The sequence below is a fragment of the Nycticebus coucang genome, chromosome 6, assembly GCF_027406575.1.
Source record: "Nycticebus coucang isolate mNycCou1 chromosome 6, mNycCou1.pri, whole genome shotgun sequence".
NCBI lineage: Eukaryota > Metazoa > Chordata > Mammalia > Primates > Lorisidae > Nycticebus > Nycticebus coucang.
The window spans coordinates 57,595,173-57,615,349 of NC_069785.1; the positions used below are offsets into that span (position 1 = coordinate 57,595,173).

The window sequence follows — 20,177 nt, forward strand, 5'->3', positions numbered from 1 at the left end:
GTTACGTAAAGATGAAAGCAAAAACGTAAGTTATATTGCCACAATTGAGGAAACCTGTAGCTACCAGAAGCTCAAAGAGGTAAGGAAGGATTCTTCCCTACATCCTAAGGGAATATGATGCTGCCAACACTTTGATTTCAGACTTTTGGCCTTCAGAATTATGACAGAATAAATTTCTGTCATTTTAAGCCAAGATAAAAACAGGCATTGAATTAGAAAAAAAAAGAATAGGGTCATTATTTTTTTTTTTTTTTTTGAGACAGAGTCTCACTATGTCACCCTTGATAGAGTGCTATAGCGTCACAGCTCACAACAAACTCAAACTCTTGGGCTTAAGCAATTCTCTTGTCTCAGCCTCCCAAGTAACTGGGACTCCAGGTGCCCACCACAACACCCAGTTCACCCAGCTATTTTATTTATTTTTTTTTTTTTCCATAGAGATGAGATCTTTCTCTGGCTCAGGCTGGCCTTGACCTCCTGAGCTCAGGCAATTTACCCACGTTGGCCTCCCAGAGTGCTAGGATTACAGGCATAAGCCACCTCACCAGGCAAAGATAAGGTTTTCCAAAGAGTTGGTTTACTAGGCTGAACTAATCTAACCTCAAACAATAGAACAATAGATGGTGGATAAGTATTTTTTCTTTTCTTTTTTTTTTTTTTAGAAACAGAGTCTCACTTTATCGCCCTTGGTAGAGTGCTGTGATATCACAGCTCACAGCAACTTCCAACTCCTGGACTTAGGTGATTCTCTTGCCTCAGTCTCCCAAGTAGCTAAGACTACAGGTGCCCCCAAAACGCCTGGTTATTTTTGTTGCAGTTTGGCCAGACTGGGTGGAGTTTAATCCCGCCACCCTCGGTATATGGGGCCAGTGCCCTACTCACTGAGCCGCAGGCGCCTCTCGGTGGATAAGTATTAAAGGAAGAATAGTTTCTGTGTATTTGGAAACTAAGTGAAAACCTATCAATACTTATTTTACCAAAGTCAACCGCTGAGACAAATAGTATATTTAATACAAATAGAAATATTTTATAAACACAATCTTTTATTTTAAAATTCTAGCTTGTTAAATATTAATCAATAAGTGTCCTGGTAATTAGACCAACAAATAATTGTTACAGGTGCAAGTGTAATTCATTAACCAAAAAAAATGTATAATTAAGTTATGCACTGACAAGTATAGAATTAAAATACATTAGTCTTATTTTGATTTAATTATTCAGAAATAATTAGAGCCAAACATTTCATTTTCTATAGATTTATATTTTACCCTCTACTCAATAAACAGAAATAGATTCTACATAATTAACCATAACATATACAAAGATTCCTAATGCCTCCAGTTACTTCTGAAAAACTTAAAAAAAAAATACCTACTTGCGTCTAGTAGTCACTAAGATTTTAGTTCTGTTCCTTGAATTACATTCCGAATCTTCTCAGCATCATTTTGTATAATTTTGTTGGATGGATCAATCTTAAGTGCAGCTTCATAATCCTGTAGGCCTACATTTATATAGCAATTATGATCAATAAAATCAGTATTTTATAAGTATTTATCTAGACTGTATTTATATATAGACTATATATGTGTATATATATAATACATATATATATATTACACTTTTTTTTTTGAGACAGAGTCTCACTTTGTTGCCCTCTGTAGAATGCCGTGGCATCACAGCAACCTGCAGCTCTTGGGCTTAGGCCATTCTCTTGCCTCAGCCCCAGTAGCTGGGACTACAGGCACCTGCCACAATGCCCAGCTATATCACATTTATTTCTATATAAATTTTCTATTTTATTATTTTTTTTAATTTTTTTTTTTTTTTATTTTAGAGACAAGAGTCTTACTTTGTCACCCTCAGTAGAATGCCGTGGTATCACAGCTGACGGAAACCTCCAGCTCTTGGGCTTAGGTGATTCTCTTGCGTCAGCATCCCAAGCAGCTGAGACTACAGGTGCCTGCCACAACACCCAGCTATTTTTTGGTTGCAGTTTGGCTGGGGCCAAGTTCGAACCCACCACCCTAAGTATATGGAGCCAGCACCCTACTCACTGAGCCACAGGTGCCACCCAATTTTATTATTATTTTCTTGAGACATTCTGTCTCATTCTGTTGCCCTGGGTAGAGTGTTAAACTCCTGAGCTCAAGAGATCTTCTTGCCTCTGCCTCCTGAGTAGCTAGGACTATAGGCATGTACCACCACGCCCTGCTAATTTTTGTATTTTTAGTAGAGATCGGTTCTCTCTCTTGCTCAGGTCTCAAACTCCTTAGTTCAAGCAATCCTCCTGCCTCATCCTCCCAGAGTGCTAGGATTATAGGAGTGAGCTACCACACCTGACCCACATATCTTTTTATAGAAAAGTTGTCTGATAATACAGAATTTCCTAAACCAAAACTTGTTGTTCACATATTCTTTTTTCTTTTTTTTTTTTTTTTGGAGACAGACTGACTTTCACTTTGCTGCCCTTGGTAGAGTGCCTGGGCATCGTAGCTTACAGCAACCTTAAACCTCAAACTCTTGGGCTCCAGTGATTCTCTTGCCTCAGCCTCCCAAGTAGCTGGGACTATAGATGCCTGCCACAATGCCCGGCTATTTTTAGAGATGAGGTTTCTCTCTGGCTCAAGCTGGTAGTAATCCACCCACCTCCGTCTCCCAGAATGCTAGGATTACATGTATGAACCATTGCACCTCGCCTTATTGTTCACATCTTGGTTTTTTTTGTTTGTTTGTTTTGGGTTTTTTTTTAAGACAGAGTCTCAAGCTGTCGCCCTGGGTTGAGTGCCTTGTCAGCCCCCAGAATGCTAGGATTATAGGCATGAGGTACAGCGCCCAGCCCTATAATGAATTGTTAAAATATAACCTTCAAAAGCAGTTTTTATTTTGTCAGATACATTATAGATATTGCAAAGATGATGTTTTTGTGTTTGTTTTTTTTTCTGAGACACAGTCTCACTCTGTCACCCTGGGGTTGAGTGCCCTGGAATCATCAAAGCTCACAGCAACCTCAAATCTTGGGCTTAAGTGATCCTCAGGCCTTAGCTTCCCAAGTAGTTGAGACTATAGAAGCACCCACCACAATGACCAGCTAATTTTTTTTTTTTTTTGTAGGGACAGAGTCTCACTTTATCACCCTTGGTAGAGTGCCGTGGCATCACACTGCTCACAGCAACCTCTACCTCCTGGGCTTAGGCGATTCTCTTATTCTCTTGCCTCAGCCCAGCCTCCCGAGTAGCTGAGACTATAGACGTCTACCACAATGCCTGGCTATTTTTTTGTTGCAGTTTGGCCAAGGCTAGGTTTGAACCTACCACCCTTGGTATATGGGGCCGGCGCCCTACCCACTGAGCCATAGGCGCCACCCAACCAGCTAATTTTTTCTATTTCAGAAGAGATGGGGGTCTTACTCTTCCTCAGGTTGGTCTTAAACTCCTGGACTCAAGCAGTCCTCCTGCCTCAGCCTCCCAGGTAGCTGGGACTCCTGGCTAATTTTTCTTTTTCTTTTCTTTCTTCTTCATTTTTTTTTTTTTTTTTTTTTCAGTTTTTGACCAGGGCTGGGTCCGAACCCGCCACTGCATATGGGGCTGGCGCCCCACCCCTTTGAACCACAGGCACCGCCCCTTTTTTTTTTCTTTTAAGAAATAGGATAGCCAGTGACTCACCCTTATAAAATAGCCCCCTTGGAGGCTGAGGCCAGTGGATTGCTTCAGCATAGGAGTTTGAGACCAGCCTGAACAAGAGTGAGACCCCAACTCTATAAATAGCTGGCATTGAAGCAGACACCTATTGTCCCAGCTACTGGCAGCCTGAGGCAAGAGAATCATTTGAGCCTAAGAGTTTGAGGTTGCTGTGAGCTTTGATTCTACAACACTCTACCCAGGATGACAAAGTGAGACTCTGTCTTAAATAAAAAGAAAAAGAAACAGGATCTTGCTATGTGGCTCCAAATGGTCTCAAACTCCGGGCCTGAAGCAGTCCTCCTACCTCAGTTTCCTAAAGTGCTGGAATTAAAGGTTTGGGCCACAATGCCCTGTTACAAAGAATAAATTAAATGCTAAGAACATAAAACAATGAAGTCCTAAAAACTCAGGATCTTAAAGAATCCCAATAACATTATTTTCAGAGTGTAACTTGAAACTTTTTAAAAGATTTCTATCTATTTCTTACCTTCTACATACAATTCTAGTTGACAGAACGCTGTTCCACGTCGTACATGTGCCTTCATTCTTGCATTAGCATTGTCTGCAACAGGTGGTGTCAATAATTCCAGGGCCTTACAAATATATATGCATACATAATTAATAAAAAGACATAACTTCCTAATTTAAATTTGAGCAAAAGCATGGCAAAATTCCAATTTTAAAATAATCCTCAAGCCCTCATACACCTCAATTTTGGCTTAGCTGGTATAGGAAACTATTGAATATCTATATAGTATTTATGTTGAACAACTTAAGGAACTTTTTTTTTTTTTGTAGAGACAGACTTCCACTTTATCACCCACAGTAGACTGCCATGGTGTCACACAGATCACAGCAACCTCGAACTCCTAGGCTTAGGCGATTCTCTTCCTCAGCCTCCCGAGTAGCTGGGACTATAGGCACCCACCACAACGCCCAGCTATTTTTTTGTTACAGTTTGGCCAGGGCTGGGTTTGTCCCCTCGGTATATGGGGACAGCGCCCTACCCAGAGCCACAGGCACTGGCCATTAAGGAACTTACTCTTTTTTGAGACAGAGTGTCACTATGTCACCCTTGGTAGAGTACTATGGCATCACAGCTCACAGCAACCTCAAACTCTTGGGCTTAAGTGATTCTCTTGCCTCAGCCTCACGAGTAGCCAGGACCACAGGTGCCCACCACAATGCCTGGCCATCCCTTGGTTGCAATTGTCATTGTTTGTTTTGAGACGGAGCCTCAAGCTGTCGCCCTGGATAGAGTGTTCTGGCATCACAGCTCACAGCAACCTCCAGCTCTTGGGCTTAAGCAATTCACTTGCCTCAGCCTCCCAAGTAGCTGGGTCTACTCGTGCACGCCACAATGCCCAGCAATTTTTTGTTGCAGTTTGGCCAAGGCCAGGTTCAAACCCACCACCCTTGGCATATGGGGCCAGCGCTCTATTCACTGAGCCATAAGCGCTGCCCACTAACTTGTATTTTTCAATTCCTCCTCTATGGGATTCATACCTTCCCAAACTTATTTGAAATTTCTACAGCTTTACTGTTACTAACAAGAATGATTACATAACATTTGTGGGCTTTTGTATTCAGATTAGGTGGTTCAGTTTACTCATTTATTCAGTAAATATTTGTATTGTGCTAGTCAAAGAAAAACTGGATCATAAAAATATTATGAGATCTAACTATGAGGACTTGGTATGTCCTCCATATCCTCAAATCTCAAGGAGCCACATAAGAGATTTTGTACATGATATTCCCTCAAAAGAAGTTACCTTGACATGGAAAAAAGAAAAAGCTACCCAAGTTTAAGATATCTACATGAAACATTAGTAATGGAAATTAGAACATTCCAATTTACCCCGAAAATGAGAAAATGATTATAGAAATAACCTTTTACTAGGCAAGGGTTAGAGACAAAAAGGAAACACCAAGTATTCTTCCTTCCACTTTGCTTTAAGTTTGCAAAACTTTATTAAGAAAAAGGCCTGGTTGGCTCGGCACCTGTAGCTCAAGCAGCAAAGGCACCAGCCACATACACCTGAGCTGGAGGGTTCAAATCCAGCCTGGGCTTGCCAAACAACAATGACGGCTGCAACAACAAAAAAAAATAGCCAGGTGTTGTGGCAGGTGCCTGTAGTCCCAGCTACTTGGGAGGCAGAGGCAGGAGACTCGCTTGAGCCCAGGAGTTGGAGGTTGCTGTAAGCTGTGACACTACGGCACTCTACCCAGGGTGACAGCTTGAGGCTTTGTCTCAAAAAAAAAAGAAAAAAGAAAAAGGCCTGGGCGGTGCCTGTGGCTCAGTGGGTAGGGCGCCAGCCCCATTTACCGAGGGTGGCAGGTTCGAACCTGGCCCAAATCGCATCAAAAAAAAAAATAGCTAGGCACTGTGGCCTGTAGTCCCAGCTACTCGGGAGGCTGAGGCAAGAGAATCTTGCTGGAGATTGCTGTGAGCTGTGACGCCACGGCACTATACCGAGAGCGACTCTGTCTCTAAAAAAAAGAAGAAAAGAAAAAGAAAAAGGCAGGGTAGTGCCTGTAGCTGAAAGGAGTAGGGCGCCTGCCCCATATGCCAGAGGTGGTGGATTCAAACCCAGCCCCAGCCAAAAACTGCAAAAAAAAAAAAGAAAAAGGCTGAGGCCTGTGGATTGGTTGAAGTTCAAGACCAGCCTGAGCAAAGGGATACCCCATCTCTATTAAAAATAGAAAATCTAGCCAGGAATTGTGGCCAGTGCCTGTAGTCCCAGCTACTTGGGACGCTGAGGCAAGGGGATGGCTTGAGCCCAGGAGTTTGAGGTTGCTGTGAGCTATGATGCCATGGCACTCTATCCAAGGCTACAGAGTGAGACTCTGTTCCAAAAAATTATAATAAAGAAAAGAAAGAAAAACAGGGGTGAGCACAACTGAAAATACTTTACTAATTTCCTAGGGAATTTCAACTGATACATCAAGGCAATAAGGCAGCAGTTTCTTTTTTTTTTTTTTTAATTTTCAGATTAATATGGGAGGTACATACGATTTGGTTACATAGTTTGCTTTTGTAAGGTTAAAGTCTGAGCTGTAGGCTCGGTGCCTGTAGCCCTAGCGGCTAGGGCACCAGCCACATACACCGAAGCTGGAGGGTTCGAATCCAGCCCAGCCGGACCCATATACTGGAGGTGGCGGGTTCAAACCCGGCCCCCGCCAAAAACTGAAATAAATAAATAATATATATATAGCCGGGCATTGTGGCAGGCACCTGTAGTCCCAGCTACTTGGGAGGCTGTGGCAAGAGAATCACTTAAGCCCGGGAGTTGGAGATTGTTGTGAGCTGAGGCTATGGTACTCTACCCAGGGCGACAGCTTGAGACTCTGTCTCAAAAAAAAAAGGCCCCTGTGAAAATGGCACTGCGAGTGGCGTGGACCCTGCGGGCTATGGCCTGCAGCCTGCAGTCGGCCTCTGTGCCTGCCTTGCCCTGCCCACGGTGGTCCTAGTGGCTGAGAGCAGGTGCCAGGCGGATGCTGCACACGGGTCCCGCTGTGCTCCCAGTGTGTAAATTCACAGAGAAACATGAATGGGTGACAGCAGAGAATGGTGTTAGAACAGTGGGAATCAGCGATTTTGCCCAGGAAGCTTTGGGAGACGTTGTTTACTGTAGTCTACCTTAAGTTGGGACAAAATTAAACAAACAAGGAGAAGTAATTGAAATTAGTAAAGCTCTGGCAGAAAATCCAGGACTTGTCAACAAAGCTTATTATGAAGATGGTTGGCTGATCAAGATGACCCTGAATAACCCTTCAGAACGAGATGAACTAATGAGTGAAGAAGCATATGAGAGAGATGTAAAATCTACTGAGGAGTAAAAGTGGAACTCCTAAATAAACCAGTGTGAAATAACTTACTCCAGCATAGTTGTCTTTACTTAGTGGTGGTTATGTGACATAAGCCTACTACAGTACTATAACTTGCTTACATCCATACCAGGATTTGAGTTGGAATACTTTTTTTTTTTTTTTTGAGACAGAATCTCAAGTTGTTGCCCTGGGTAGAGTGTTGTGACATCACAGCTCACGGCAACCGCCAACTCCAGGGCTCAAGCGATTCTCCTGCCTCCGCCTCCCAAGTAGCTGGGACTTACAGGTGCCACCACAACACCCAGCTATTTTTTGGTTGCAGCCATCATTGTTGTTTGGCGAGCCCGGGCTGGATTCGAACCTGCCCACTCAGGTGTATGTGGCTGGCACCTGAGCAGCTTGAGCCACAGGTGCCGAGCTCTGAGTTTGAATATTTAATGATCTTTCCATTGGAATTAACTGGAAGTGGAGAAGTTTTTCTTGGTTGTACAGTGATATTATCTTAATTTTGTAATACACTGCATTTGCTGGTGCTATTTTTATACAGTGAGCAACAGCTTTGCAGCAAAATAATAAAATATTCAATAAAAAAATAAAGTCTGAGTTGTAGTTGTGTCCTTCAACCAGGAAGTGTATACACCAAGACAACACAGTTAACAGTTGATTTCTAATTTAATTTGAAATCGCAAAACAACCAGTTCCTTTTCTATTTAAAAAAAAAATCAGTAAAAAGGGCGGCGCCTGTGGCTCAGAGAGTAGGGTGCTGGCCCCATATACCGAGGGTGGTGGGTTCGAACCCGCCCCGGCCAAACTGCAACAAAAAATAGCTGGTCATTGTGGCGTGCAGCTGTAGTCCCACCTACTCAGAAGCCTGAGGCAAGAGGATCACCTAAGCCCAAGAGCTGGAGGTTTCCATCAGCTGTGATACCACAACACTCTACTGAGGGCAACAAAGTGAGACTCTGTCTCAAAAAAAAAAAAAAAAATCCTTGCATCTCTTGGCTTGGTGCATGTAGCTCAGTGGTTAGGGCACTGGCCACATACACCGGCACTGGTGAGTTCAAACCCAGCCCGGGCCTGCTAAAAACAATGACAACTACAACAAAAAATAGCTGGCCATGGGTAGCCCCTGTAGCTCAGTAAGTAGGGCGCCAGCCCCATATACTGAGGGTGCAGGGTTCAAACCCAGCCCCAAACTGCAACAAAAAATAGCCAGGCGTTGTGGTGGGCGCCTGTAGTCCCAGCTACTTGGGAGGCGGAGGCAAGAGAATCACCTAAGCCCAAGAGCTGGAGGTTGCTGTGAGCTGAGCTGAGATGCAACAGCACCTCTACCAAAGGTGACAAAGTGAGACTCTGTCATAAAAAAAAAAGAAAAAATAGGCAGCCATTGTGGCAGGTACCTGTAGTCCCAGCTTCTTGGGAGACTGAGGCAAGAGAATCGCTTAAGCCCAGGAGTTGGAGGTTACTGTGTGTGAGCTGTGACACCACAGCACTCTACCCAGGGAGACATAGTGCGACTCTGTCTCAAAAAAAAACAAAAAATAAAAGAGGGTGGCGCCTGTGGCTCAGTGAGTAGGGCGCCGGCCCCATATACCTAGGGTGGCGGGTTCAAACCCAGCCCCGGCACTGCAACCAAAAAATAGCCGGGCGTTATGGCGGGCACCTGTAGTCCCAGCTGCTCGAGAGGCTGAGGCAGGAGAATCGTGGAAGCCCAAGAGCTAGAGGTTGCTGTGAGTCCTGTGACTTCATGGCACTCTACCAAAGGCAGTAAAGTGAGACTCTGTCTCTACAAAAAAAAAAAAGAAAGAAAGAAAGAAAAAAAATCCTTGCATCTCAATTATTTAAATTTAACAGAAAAAGAACATCATTTAAACCAATAAAAGGAGGATAATTTGAAAGTACCATATGTAAAAAGATAGACATACCTTAGAAGAATCTTCAATAGCCTTGTGTAAGTTTTTTAGTTTTAGGTGGCAAGCAGCCCGATTTAAATACAGTAGTGGAATCTTATTATTTAGTCTTATGGCTAAGTTATATGCATTAATAGCTGCCAAATAGTTTTCTGTTGCAAACAATTTGCTAATGAGACAAAAACAGAAAAGAAAAAAATTATCATATTGAAACAGAAACACAGAAATAACATCTGCACTGACTACATCACCTTCACATATGCCAGCCCAAGATTTGAATGGATGGACCTGACCCCCACCTTCACAGGTAGTAATTAGTAATTTTAACCAGTAAGCATATTTCCATTGTCCTTGCTGCAATGATTGACTTGGGGATGGGCTCCTGACCTATGTTGATCTACTCAGAATGAAACCTGTGACTTTGGTGTCAAAGTTGGAGAAGAAAAAGTAGAGAAAACTTCTCCCCCCTGCTGTATATGAATGAAGAAAACAAACAGCCCAAAGTTTCGCTGATCTAACACCACAGGAAGAGGTAGCATTAAAATAAGGTTGGCTCTGCGCCTGTAGCACAGTGATTACGGAGCCAGCCACATACACCAAGGATGTCAGGTTTGGACCTGGTCCAGGCCAGCTAATCAACTGCAACAACAACAAAAATAGCCGGGGGCGGCACCTGTGGCTCAAAGGACTAGGGCGCCGGCCCCATATGCCGGAGGTGGCAGGTTCAAAGCCAGCATTGGCCAAAAGCTGCAAAAAAAAAAAAAATGTGAGGCATTGTGCTGGGCGCCTGTAGTCCCAACTACTTGGGAATCTGAGGCAAGAGAATCACTTACTGTCAGCACCTGTGGCTCAAGTGGCTAAGGCGTCAGCCACATACACCTGAGCTGGCGGGTTTGCATCCAGCCCGGGCCCACCAAACAACAATGATGGCTGCCACCAAAAAAATAGCTGGGTGTTGTGGCAGGCACCTGTAGTTCCAGCTACTTGGGAGGTGGAGATAGGAGAATTGCGTGAGCCCACGAGTTGGAGGTTGCTGTGAGCTGTGATGCCACAGCACTCTACCCAGGGTGACAGCTTGAGGCTCTGTCTCAAAAAAAAAGAAAAAAAAAGAGGGTGGCAGCTGTGGCTCAGTGAGTAGGGCGCCAGCCCCATATACCGAGGGTGGCAGGTTCAAACCCAGCCTGGCTGTACTGCAACCAAAAAATAGCTGGGCGTTGAGGCGGGCGCATGTGGTCCCAGCTGCTCGGGAGGCTGAGGCAGGAGAATCGCAAAAAAGCCCAAGAGCTGGAGGTTGCTGTGAGTCCTGTGATATCATGGCACTCTACCGAGGGCAGTAAAGTGAGACTCTGTCTCTACAAAAAATAAAAAAGAATCGCTTACACGGAAGAGTTGGAGGTGGCTGTGAGCTATGACACCATGGCACTCTACTGAAGGCGACATAGTGAGACACTGTCTCAAATAAATAAATAAAATAAAATAAAATAAAGGTGATATGGGCTGGTCCTTAGGTAGTGAGTTATCTCATTTGATGGTTCACAGTCAGTTACAGATTGAACTCCTTCTTCTACTCTTTCCCCACTTCACACTATTGCACTTGACTTCTCTTAAAAATAAATAAATAATAAAATAAAATAATGGTGATATGATGGCAATATGCCCGCATGTTTTTGTTTTTTCTTTTAGAGACAAGGTCTCGCTCTGGTTCATGCTGGTCTCGAACCTGTAAACTCAGGCAATCCACCCACCTCGACCTCCCAAGTGCTGGGATTATAGGCATGAGCCACCCTGCCCGCCCTATGATGGCAATCTGGAAGGAATAGAAAGGCAGAAAGAAACAGAGTCCTTCATGATACAGTTAAGCTGCTAGATCAAGCTTTACCTGAAATGCAAAATACCTTTTTCAGTCACATGAGACTATATATACATATATATATATTTTTTTTTTTGTAGAGACAGAGTCCCACCTTATCGCCCTCGGTAGAGTGCCGTGGCATCACACAGTTCACAGCAACCTCCAAATCCTTGGGCTTAGGCGATTCTCTTGACTCAGCCTCCCAAGTAGCTGGGACTACAGGCGCCCACCACAACGCTCGGCTATTTTTTTGTTGTTGTTGTTGCAGTTTGGCCGGAGCTGGGCTTGAACCCGCCACCCTCGGCATATGAGGCCGTCGCCATATATATATATTTTTTTGTTTTGTTTTGTTTTGTTTTGTTTTGTTTTTCTGGATGGGGCTGGGTTTGGGTTTGAACCCGCCACTTCCATCATATGGGGCCAGTGCCCTACTCCTTTGCACCACAGGCACTGCCCCAACAATAAATTCCTTTTAACATAAAGCCAGTTTGAATTGGGTTTTTGATACCTTGCAATGGATATACTATTTCAGTTCAGATTTTCCAAAATTCTCTTCAAATAAATGAGTATGAATAAAGAACGTATTATTATTTACTTATTTATTTAAGAGATAAGATCTCATTCTGTCACCCAAGCTGGAGTGAAGTGAACTATCCTAACTGAATCCTCAAACTTCTGACCTCAAATGATCCTCCCACATCAGCTTCCCAAGTAGCTAGGACTATAGGTGTATGGCCACCATGGCTGGCCTAAAGTATTTATTTAAAACATAAGATTTCTTTTTTGTTTTTCATGTGTAATCTCCACTTACAAAATTTTGAGTAAAATGCATAAACAGGAAAATAGAAAATACTTTGCCAAATATAAACGTGCCATATAGGCTTGGCGCCTGTAGCTCAAGTGGCTAGGGTGCCAGCCACATACACCAGAGCTTGAGGGTTGGAATCCAGCCCAGGCCCGCCAAACAACAATCACAACTACAACCAAAAAAATAGCCAGGTGTTGTGGCGGGCACCTGTAATCCCAGCTACTTAGGAGACTGAGACAAGAGAATCGCTTAAGCCCAAGAGTTGAAGGTTGCTGTGAGCTGTGATGCCACAGCATTCTACCAGGGCAACAGCATGAGACTCTGTCTCAAAAAATAAAAAAATAAAAGTGCCATATAGCTTGGTACCTGTAGCACAGTTGGTTAAGGCACCAACACATACACCAAGGTTGGTGGGTTCGAACCCAGTCCAGGCCAGCTAAAACAATAATGACAACTGCAACAAAAAATAACAGGACATTGTGGCGGGCACCTATAGTCCCAGCTACTTGGGAAGTTGAGGCAAAACAATCACTTAAGCGGTCGGCTCCTGTGGCTCAGTGAGTAGGGCGCCAGCCCCATATGCCGAGGGTGGCGGGTTCAAACCCAGCCCCGGCCAAACTGCAACCAAAAAATAGCCGGGCGTTGTGGCGGGCGCCTGTAGTCCCAGCTGCTCGGGAGGCTGAGGCAAGAGAATCGTGTAAGCCCAAGAGTTAGAGGTTTCTGTGAGCCGTGTGACGCCACGGCACTCTACCCGAGGGCGGTACAGTGAGACTCTGTCTCTACAAAAAAAAAAAAAAAAAAAATCACTTAAGTCAGGTGGCACCTATGGCTCAGTGAATAGGGCACCAGCCCCATATACCTAGGGTGGCAGGTTCAAACCCAGCCCCAGCCAAAACTGCAACAAAAAATAGCCAGGCACTGTGGCGGGCGCCTGTAGTCCCAGCTAATCGGGAGGTTGAGGCAAGAGAATTGCCTAAGCCCAAGAGCTGGAGGTTGCTGTGAGCTGTGACACCACCCACGGCACTCTACTGAGGGCCACAAAGTGAGACTGTCTAAAAAAAAAAAGAATCTCTTAAGCCCAAGACTTTGAGGTTGCTATGAGCTCTGACACCATGGCACTGTACCCAGGGCGATGAACGTACTGGGACTCTGTCTCAAAAAAAAAAAAAGTGCCATATGAATAAAATCTTGTGGCCTGGCATAATAGCTCCCACCTGTAATCCTAAGCACACTCTGGGAGGCCCAGATGGACGAATTCTTTGAGTCTTTGAGCTCTGGAGTTTGAGACCCAACTTTACTAAAAATAGAAAAATTAGCCAGTGTTGTGGTGGGTATCTATGGTCCAGTCACTGGGGAGGCTGAGGCAGGAGGACTGCTTGAGCCTAGGAGTTTAAGGTTTCTACGAGCTAGACTGATGCCATGGCACTCTAGCCTGGAGTGACAGAGTGAGACTGTGTCAATAAATAAATAACACTCTGTATTCATTTCCATTTTATTATACTGCATACTTTGCTACTCGAGAATATTAAACACAATGACACAATAATGTTGAAAGTAGACCTATAAAAGTAGCCAGTACCTTATGAGTAAAAGCTAAGATGACACCATTGAGCAGCAGTTCTCAACCTGTGGGTGGAGACCCCTTTTAACAATAAAAATATATGGCTCGGTGCCAGTAGCACAAGTGGCTAAGGTGCCAGCCATATATACCTGAGCTGGCAGGTTCGAATCCAGCCCAGGCCTGCCAAACAACAATAAAACTACAACCAAAAAATAGCCAGGTGTTATGGCAGGCACCTATAGTCCCAGCTACTTGGGAGGCTGAGGCAAGAGAATCACTTAAGCCCAGGAGTTGGAGGTTGCTGTGAGCTGTGATGCCACACTACTGTACCCAGGATGACACACTGAGGCTCTGTCACAAAAAACAAAAACAATGAAAGTACATTGCGGCATTAGGAAAGTTGAGAACCACTGCCATTAAGACATCTAACTTAAGCTGTTATTTATTTATTTATTTATTTATTTATTTTATTTTATTTTATTTTTGTGACAGAGTCTCACTCTCTGCCCACAGTAGAGTGCTGTGGTGTTACAGTTCACAGCAACCTCAAACTCTTGGGGTCAGGTGATTCTCTTGGGCTCAGGCAATCCTCTTCCCTCAGCTTCCCAAGTAGCTGGGACTACAAGCACCCGCCACAACTCCCAGCTAGTTTTTCTATTTTTTAGTAGAGACAAGTCTCACTCATGCTCAAGCTGATCTGGAACTCCTAAGCTCAAGCAACCTGAGCCTCCCAGTGTGCCAGATTACAAGTGTGAGCCACCGTACCCAGCCTCTTTCACAAGCTCTTAAACAAGATGGAAATAAGGTTGGCAGAAAATAAACATCAGTTTTAAAAAAAATCGAAAGTATTTATATATATCAAAACATAAATATGGCTCGGCACCTATAGCTCAAGTGGCTAGGGTGCCAGCCACATACACTGGAGCTGGTGGGTTTAAATCCAGCCCGGACTCACCAAACAACAATAACTACTACAACCAAAAAATAGACAGGTGTGGCCACTGCCTGTGGTCCCAGCTACTTGGGAGGCTGTGATAAGAGAATCACTTGGGCCCAAGAGTTTGAGGTTGCTGTGGGCTGTGACACCACAGCACTCTACTCAGGGTGACAGCTTGAGACTCCGTCTCAAATTAATAAATAAAGAAATAAATAAACATAAATCTAGGCTCAGCGCCTGTAGCTCAGCAGCGAGGGCACCAGGCACATACACCAGAGCTGGCAGGTTCAAACCCAAGCCGGCCTGCCAAACAACAATGACAACTATAACCAAAAAATGGCTGGGCGTTGTGGTGGGCAACTGTACTCCCAGCTATTATAGGAGACTGAGGCAAAAGAATCACTTAAGCCCAAGAGTTTGAGGTTGCTATGAGCTGTGATGCCAAGCACTCTATTGAGGCAACATAGTTTTTATTTTATCTCAAAAAAAAAAAAAACACATAGGCTCAGCGCCTATAGCTTAAGCAGCTAAGGCGCCAGCCACATACACCAGAGCTGGTCAGTTCGAATCCAGCCCAGGCCTGCCAAAACAACAATAACAACTACAACCAAAAAAAAGCTGGGTGTTGTGGTGGGTGCCTGTAGTCCCAGCTACTTGGGAGGCTGAGGCAAGAGAATCGCTTAAGCCCAGGAGTTGGAGGTTGCTGTGAGTTGTGATGCCATGGCACTCTACCCAGGGGCAACAGCTTGAGGCTCCGTCTCAAAAAAAAAACATAAATCTAAATACACATTACACTCCTTAAAAGTGTATACTGAATACTGTATACTGAATACTACTAGAAGAATCCAAAATTTTGCTTATGGCTTTCAGAATAGTTCCGAACTCAGGCCAGGTGTGTGGCTCACGCCTGTAATCCTAGCACTCTGGGTGGCCAGAGTGGGTAGATTCCCTGAACTCACAGGTTCGAGACCAGCCTGAGCAAGAGCAAGACCCCACAGCTGTGCGATGTGGTGGGCACCTGTAGTCCCAGCTACCCGGGAGGCTAAGGCAAGAGAATAGCTTCAGCGCAAGAGTTTAAGGTTGCTGGGAGCTATTTTGCCAGGGCACTCTACTGAGCACGAGAAAATAAGACTCTGTCTCAAAAAAAAAAAAAAAAAATAGTTCCGAACTCAAAAACAATCTAAGTTCAGGCTGGGAATGGTGGCTCATGTCTATAATCCTAACACTGTGGGAAGTCGAGGCAGGTGGATTGCTTGAGCTCAGGAGTGCCTCAGCCTGAGCAGGATTGAGACCCCCATCTCTATTGAAAATACAAAAAACAGGGCGGCGCCTGTGGCTCAGTCGGTAAGGCGCCGGCCCCATATACCAAGGGTGGCGGGTTCAAACTCCGCCCCGGCTGAACTGCAACCAAAAAATAGCCGGGTGTTGTGGCAGGCGCCTGTAGTCCCAGCTACTCGGGAGGCTGAGGCAAGAGAATCGCTTAAGCCCAGGAGTTGGAGGTGGCTGTGAGCTGTGTGATGCCATGGCACTCTACCAAGGGCCATTAAGTGAGACTCTGTCTCTATAAAAAAAAAAAGAAAATAAGGCGGTGCCTGTGGCTCAAGGAGTAGGGCGCCAGTCCTATATGCCGAAGGTGGCGGGTTCAAACCTAGCCCTGGCCAAAAAAAAACACAAAAAAAAAAAAAAAAAAAAAAGAAAATACAGCCAAATGTTATGGCAGGCACCTGTTGTCCCAGCTACTTGGGAGGCTGAGGCAATAGGATCACTTGAGCCCAAGAGTTTGAGCTTGCTGTGAGCTATGACACCACACAACTCTACCCAGGGTGACAGCATGAGACTCTGTCAAAAAAAAAAAAAAATAGTCAAAGTTCAAAATGAAAGAGAAAAAAATTTTAACCTCTGTCTCAAGGGGAACAGACTTTGAATACAAAATTTAAGCAGAAAAGCTAATAACTATTAAGTCTCCATGATGCTCTAAATAAGGCAAAGTCAGTGAAAGAATTAAGCAAAAGTTCCCAGTCATTAAGTGCTTACGGTCCTGGGAATACAATGAGGAAAAAAAGAGACAGGACAAATAAATGCAGACATGCCTACCATTTTTACCATAATTTGCGGCCTTTGAAAATTAACATTCTGATTGGCAATTGCAAAATGAGCCAAACATTTTGCATAAGAGTTGAATGTGAGAAAAGCCAGAGGCAGGAATGTTGAGAAAGCAGTGTAGAGAGAAGTAAACAAAAGGGCAAAGAAAGAATTATGATAGAGATCGGGACTAGTGGGGCTTAGAAACAGCAACGGGAGCAGGGAGCAATACTTAGTCTAACAACAGATAATAGCTCTGTTTGTGGGCAATAGGAACGGTAGAAAACATTCTTGGGTATCTCAAGAATTTCAAAGACAGGCCAGGCACAACAGCTCACACCTGTAATTCTCGCACTTTATGAGCTATGACGTAACAGCACTCTAGCCTGAGCCATAGAGAGGGACTCTGTCTCAAAAAAAAAAAAAAAAAAGAGTTTCTAAGGCCAAGTATCAGTATACCTTAGTGAAGGTGCAGCAATCATTACAATTTAGCACTCAGAAGGGAAAGAGAAAAAAGTATACTGAATACTAAGTAAAACAACAAATTAGGCCATAATAGGTACAAGCACTTGTGCTTGTCACCATTATCCAGAGAAAAAGAACCAATAGAACATATATAGATACACAGAAAGAGATTTACTATGAATGATTGGTTCACACAATTACGAAGGTTGAGAAGTCCCATAATCTGCCATCTATTTGCAAGCTGGATGCCAAAGAAAACTAGTATTACAGTTCTTGAATCCTAGCCCAAACGCCTGAAAACTACAGGAACCAGTGGCGTACGTCCTCAATCTGAAGGCCAAGATCTGGGAATGCTGATGTCCAAGGGCAGAAGATGAATGTCCCAGCTCAAGATTCAAGAGTGAATTTGCCTTTCCTCTGCCTTTTTGTTCTATTGGGGTCTTCAACAGACTGGATGATGTTTACCCCCAGTAGTAAGGGTGATCTTCCTTACTCAGTCTACTGATTCAAGTGCTAATCTCTCCTGGAAACACATAGACATACACCAAAATGATGATTTTCAGCTGTCTGGGCATCCCTTAACCCAGTTAAATAGCTGAGGCTTCAGGCACACATCAGCAAGCTCAGCTAATTTTTCTATTTTTGGTACAAACAGGGTCTTGCCCTATGCACACTGATCTCAAGATTCCTCAGATCAAGCATTCCTCCAACATAGGCCTTCCAGAGTACTAGGATTACAGGCAATGAGACGCCATGTCCCGCCCTACATTATTTATCTTTAAGCATTTGCTCATACAGTCAACTCGGCCTAAAATGAACACCTTTCCCTCTGTTTCTCCCAAAACTTCTGCTTATCATTAAGAGGAGTTTGTTTTCTTTGTTGTTGTTTTATTTTAATTTTTACTTTATTTTATTTAGTTCTTTTTATTTATTTTTTCCATGTCAGATGAGTAATGTGCCAACGTCGCAACAAGATGCATAACATCTCACGCATGCGCATGAAAACCCAATCATCACGCTTATGAACTACAAAAGGATCTTATTTATTTTGAGACCTAGTCTCACTATATTGCCCTCGGTAGAGTGCCCCGGCATCACAGCTCACAGCAACCTCCAACTCTTGGTATTAAGCAATTCTCTTGCCTCAGCGTCCCAAGTAGCTAGGACTACAGGTGCCATCCTTAAGGCCCGGCTATTTTTAGAGGTGCAGTCTCACTCTTGCTCTGGATGGTCTCAAACCTGTGAGCTCAGGCAATCCACCCACCTTGTCCTCCCAGAGTGCTGGGATTATAGGCGTGAGCCACTGCACCTGGCAAAAAAGCCTATTTTTTTTTTTTATTTTAGAGACAGAGTCTCACTCTGTTGCCCTCAGTAGAGTGCCATCGTGTCACAGCTCACAACAACCTCCAGCTCTTGGGCCTAGGGAATTCTCTTGCCTCTGCCTCCCGAGTAGCTGGGACTACAGGCGCCTACCACAATGTCCGGCTATTTTTGTGTTGCAATTTGGCCAGGGCTGGGTTCAAACCCACCACCCTCAGTATATGGGGATGGCACCCTACTCACTGAGCCACAGGCAGCACCCAAAAAAGCCTATTTTTAAGGGAGAAATCAAGAAGGTTAAGTGCTAAAGTAATTGAAAAAGATTTTATTTATTTACTTTGAGACAGAGCCTCAAACTGTCACCCTGGGTAGAGTACTGTGACATCACAGCTCACAGTAACCTCAAACTCCTGGGCTTAAGCAATTCTCCTGCCTCTGCCTCCCAAGTAGCTAGGACCATAGGCACCCACCAAAACGCCTGGCTGTTTTGGGGGATTTTTGGTTGCAGCCGTCATTGTTGTTTGGTGGGCCAGGCTGGATTTGAACCCGCCAGCTCAGGTGTATGTGGCTGGTGCCTTAGCTGCTTGAGCCACAGGTGCTGAGCCTGAAAAAGAGACTTTAATAAGCTCTCCAAACGGTATGACCTTTTTTTTCTTTTTTTTGAGACAGAGCCTCAAGCTGTCACCCTAGGTAGAGTGCTGTAACATCACAGCTCACAGCAACCTCAAACTCCTAGGCTCAAGCAATTCTCCTGCCTCCGCCTCCCAAGTAGCTGGGACCACAGGCACCCGCCACAGTGCCTAGCTATTTTTTGGTTATAGTTGTCATTGTTGTTTGGCAGGCCAGGGCTGGATTCTAACCAGCCAGCTCAGGTGTATGTGGCTGGTGCCTTAGCAGCTTGAGCCACAGGCGCCGAGCCTCTTTTTTTTTTTGTTTTTTTAGAGACAGAGTCTCCTCGCCTTTGGTAGAGTGCTATGGTGTCACAGTTCACAGCAACCTCCAACTCCTCGGCTTAGGCGATTCTCTTGACTCAGCCTCCCAGTAGCTGGGACTATAAGCACCCACTACACACAACACCCAGCTATTTTTTTTTTTTTTTGCAGTTTGGCCGGCCAGGTGTGAACCCGCCACCCTCAGTATATGGGGCTGAAAGAGGATACGCAAGAAGGGTGAGGTCTAGGAGAACAGGTCTTCTCAATGAGACCACAAGGATACACTTGCAGGGTCCTCTCCACGGGGACATAGCTCTTGGGAATTTGTAAATTTAACTTCCTGGAACTTGGAAATTTCCAAGTTCTGTGAAATCCTGTAGTTCTGTGGGGACTGGAACAGCATCTCCCACTTGATTCAAACTGGCCAATGAGAGGGGTACTTGTGGGGTGGACCTTTTAGACTGTCGATAAAAATGGGAAGACCAAGCCAGTCGGGGAGCGTGGCCATTTGGAAGTCTATGCTATAAGCTCCGGGCTGGTGAATAAAGTCCTTCCTCTTAAACGTGGTGTTTGGGTGCTCTTTCCCTCTGTTGGGCCTCATCTTCCTGAAACAGGGCTGGGGCCCTACCCACTGAGCCACAGGTGCTGCCTGGTGTGACCTTTTTTCATTTCTATAACATCTAAATAAAAAAATAAAAATATGAACCTTACCTTTTACATTACCTGACTTCTTAAATATGGAGGCCCTACGTACTTGACTTGCTTATTTAAATTATCTTTCCCTAACAACACACACACA

General features: G+C 44.4%; 1 protein-coding gene and 2 pseudogenes across 2 annotated transcripts in view; 1 reads left to right on the forward strand and 2 right to left on the reverse strand.

Annotated features, from left to right (window-relative positions):
• Nucleotides 1-1,002: 1,002 nt before the first annotated feature.
• DNAAF4 (dynein axonemal assembly factor 4) overlaps nt 1,003-20,177 on the reverse strand; it is a 54,779-nt gene continuing 35,604 nt past the window's right edge. The window contains exons 7-9 of one of the 2 annotated variants that reach the window (XM_053593349.1): nt 9,437-9,590; nt 4,168-4,273; nt 1,003-1,501 (exon numbers count right to left, since the gene is read on the reverse strand). In XM_053593349.1, the coding sequence (XP_053449324.1) occupies nt 1,392-1,501; nt 4,168-4,273; nt 9,437-9,590 (370 nt within the window). In that variant the 3' untranslated portion in view covers nt 1,003-1,391. The remainder of the gene's footprint in view (nt 1,502-4,167; nt 4,274-9,436; nt 9,591-20,177) is intronic. The other variant, XM_053593350.1, reaches the window with a different exon arrangement.
• LOC128587329 (glycine cleavage system H protein, mitochondrial-like) lies at nt 6,735-7,616 on the forward strand (annotated as a pseudogene).
• LOC128589528 (uncharacterized) lies at nt 18,067-18,164 on the reverse strand (annotated as a pseudogene).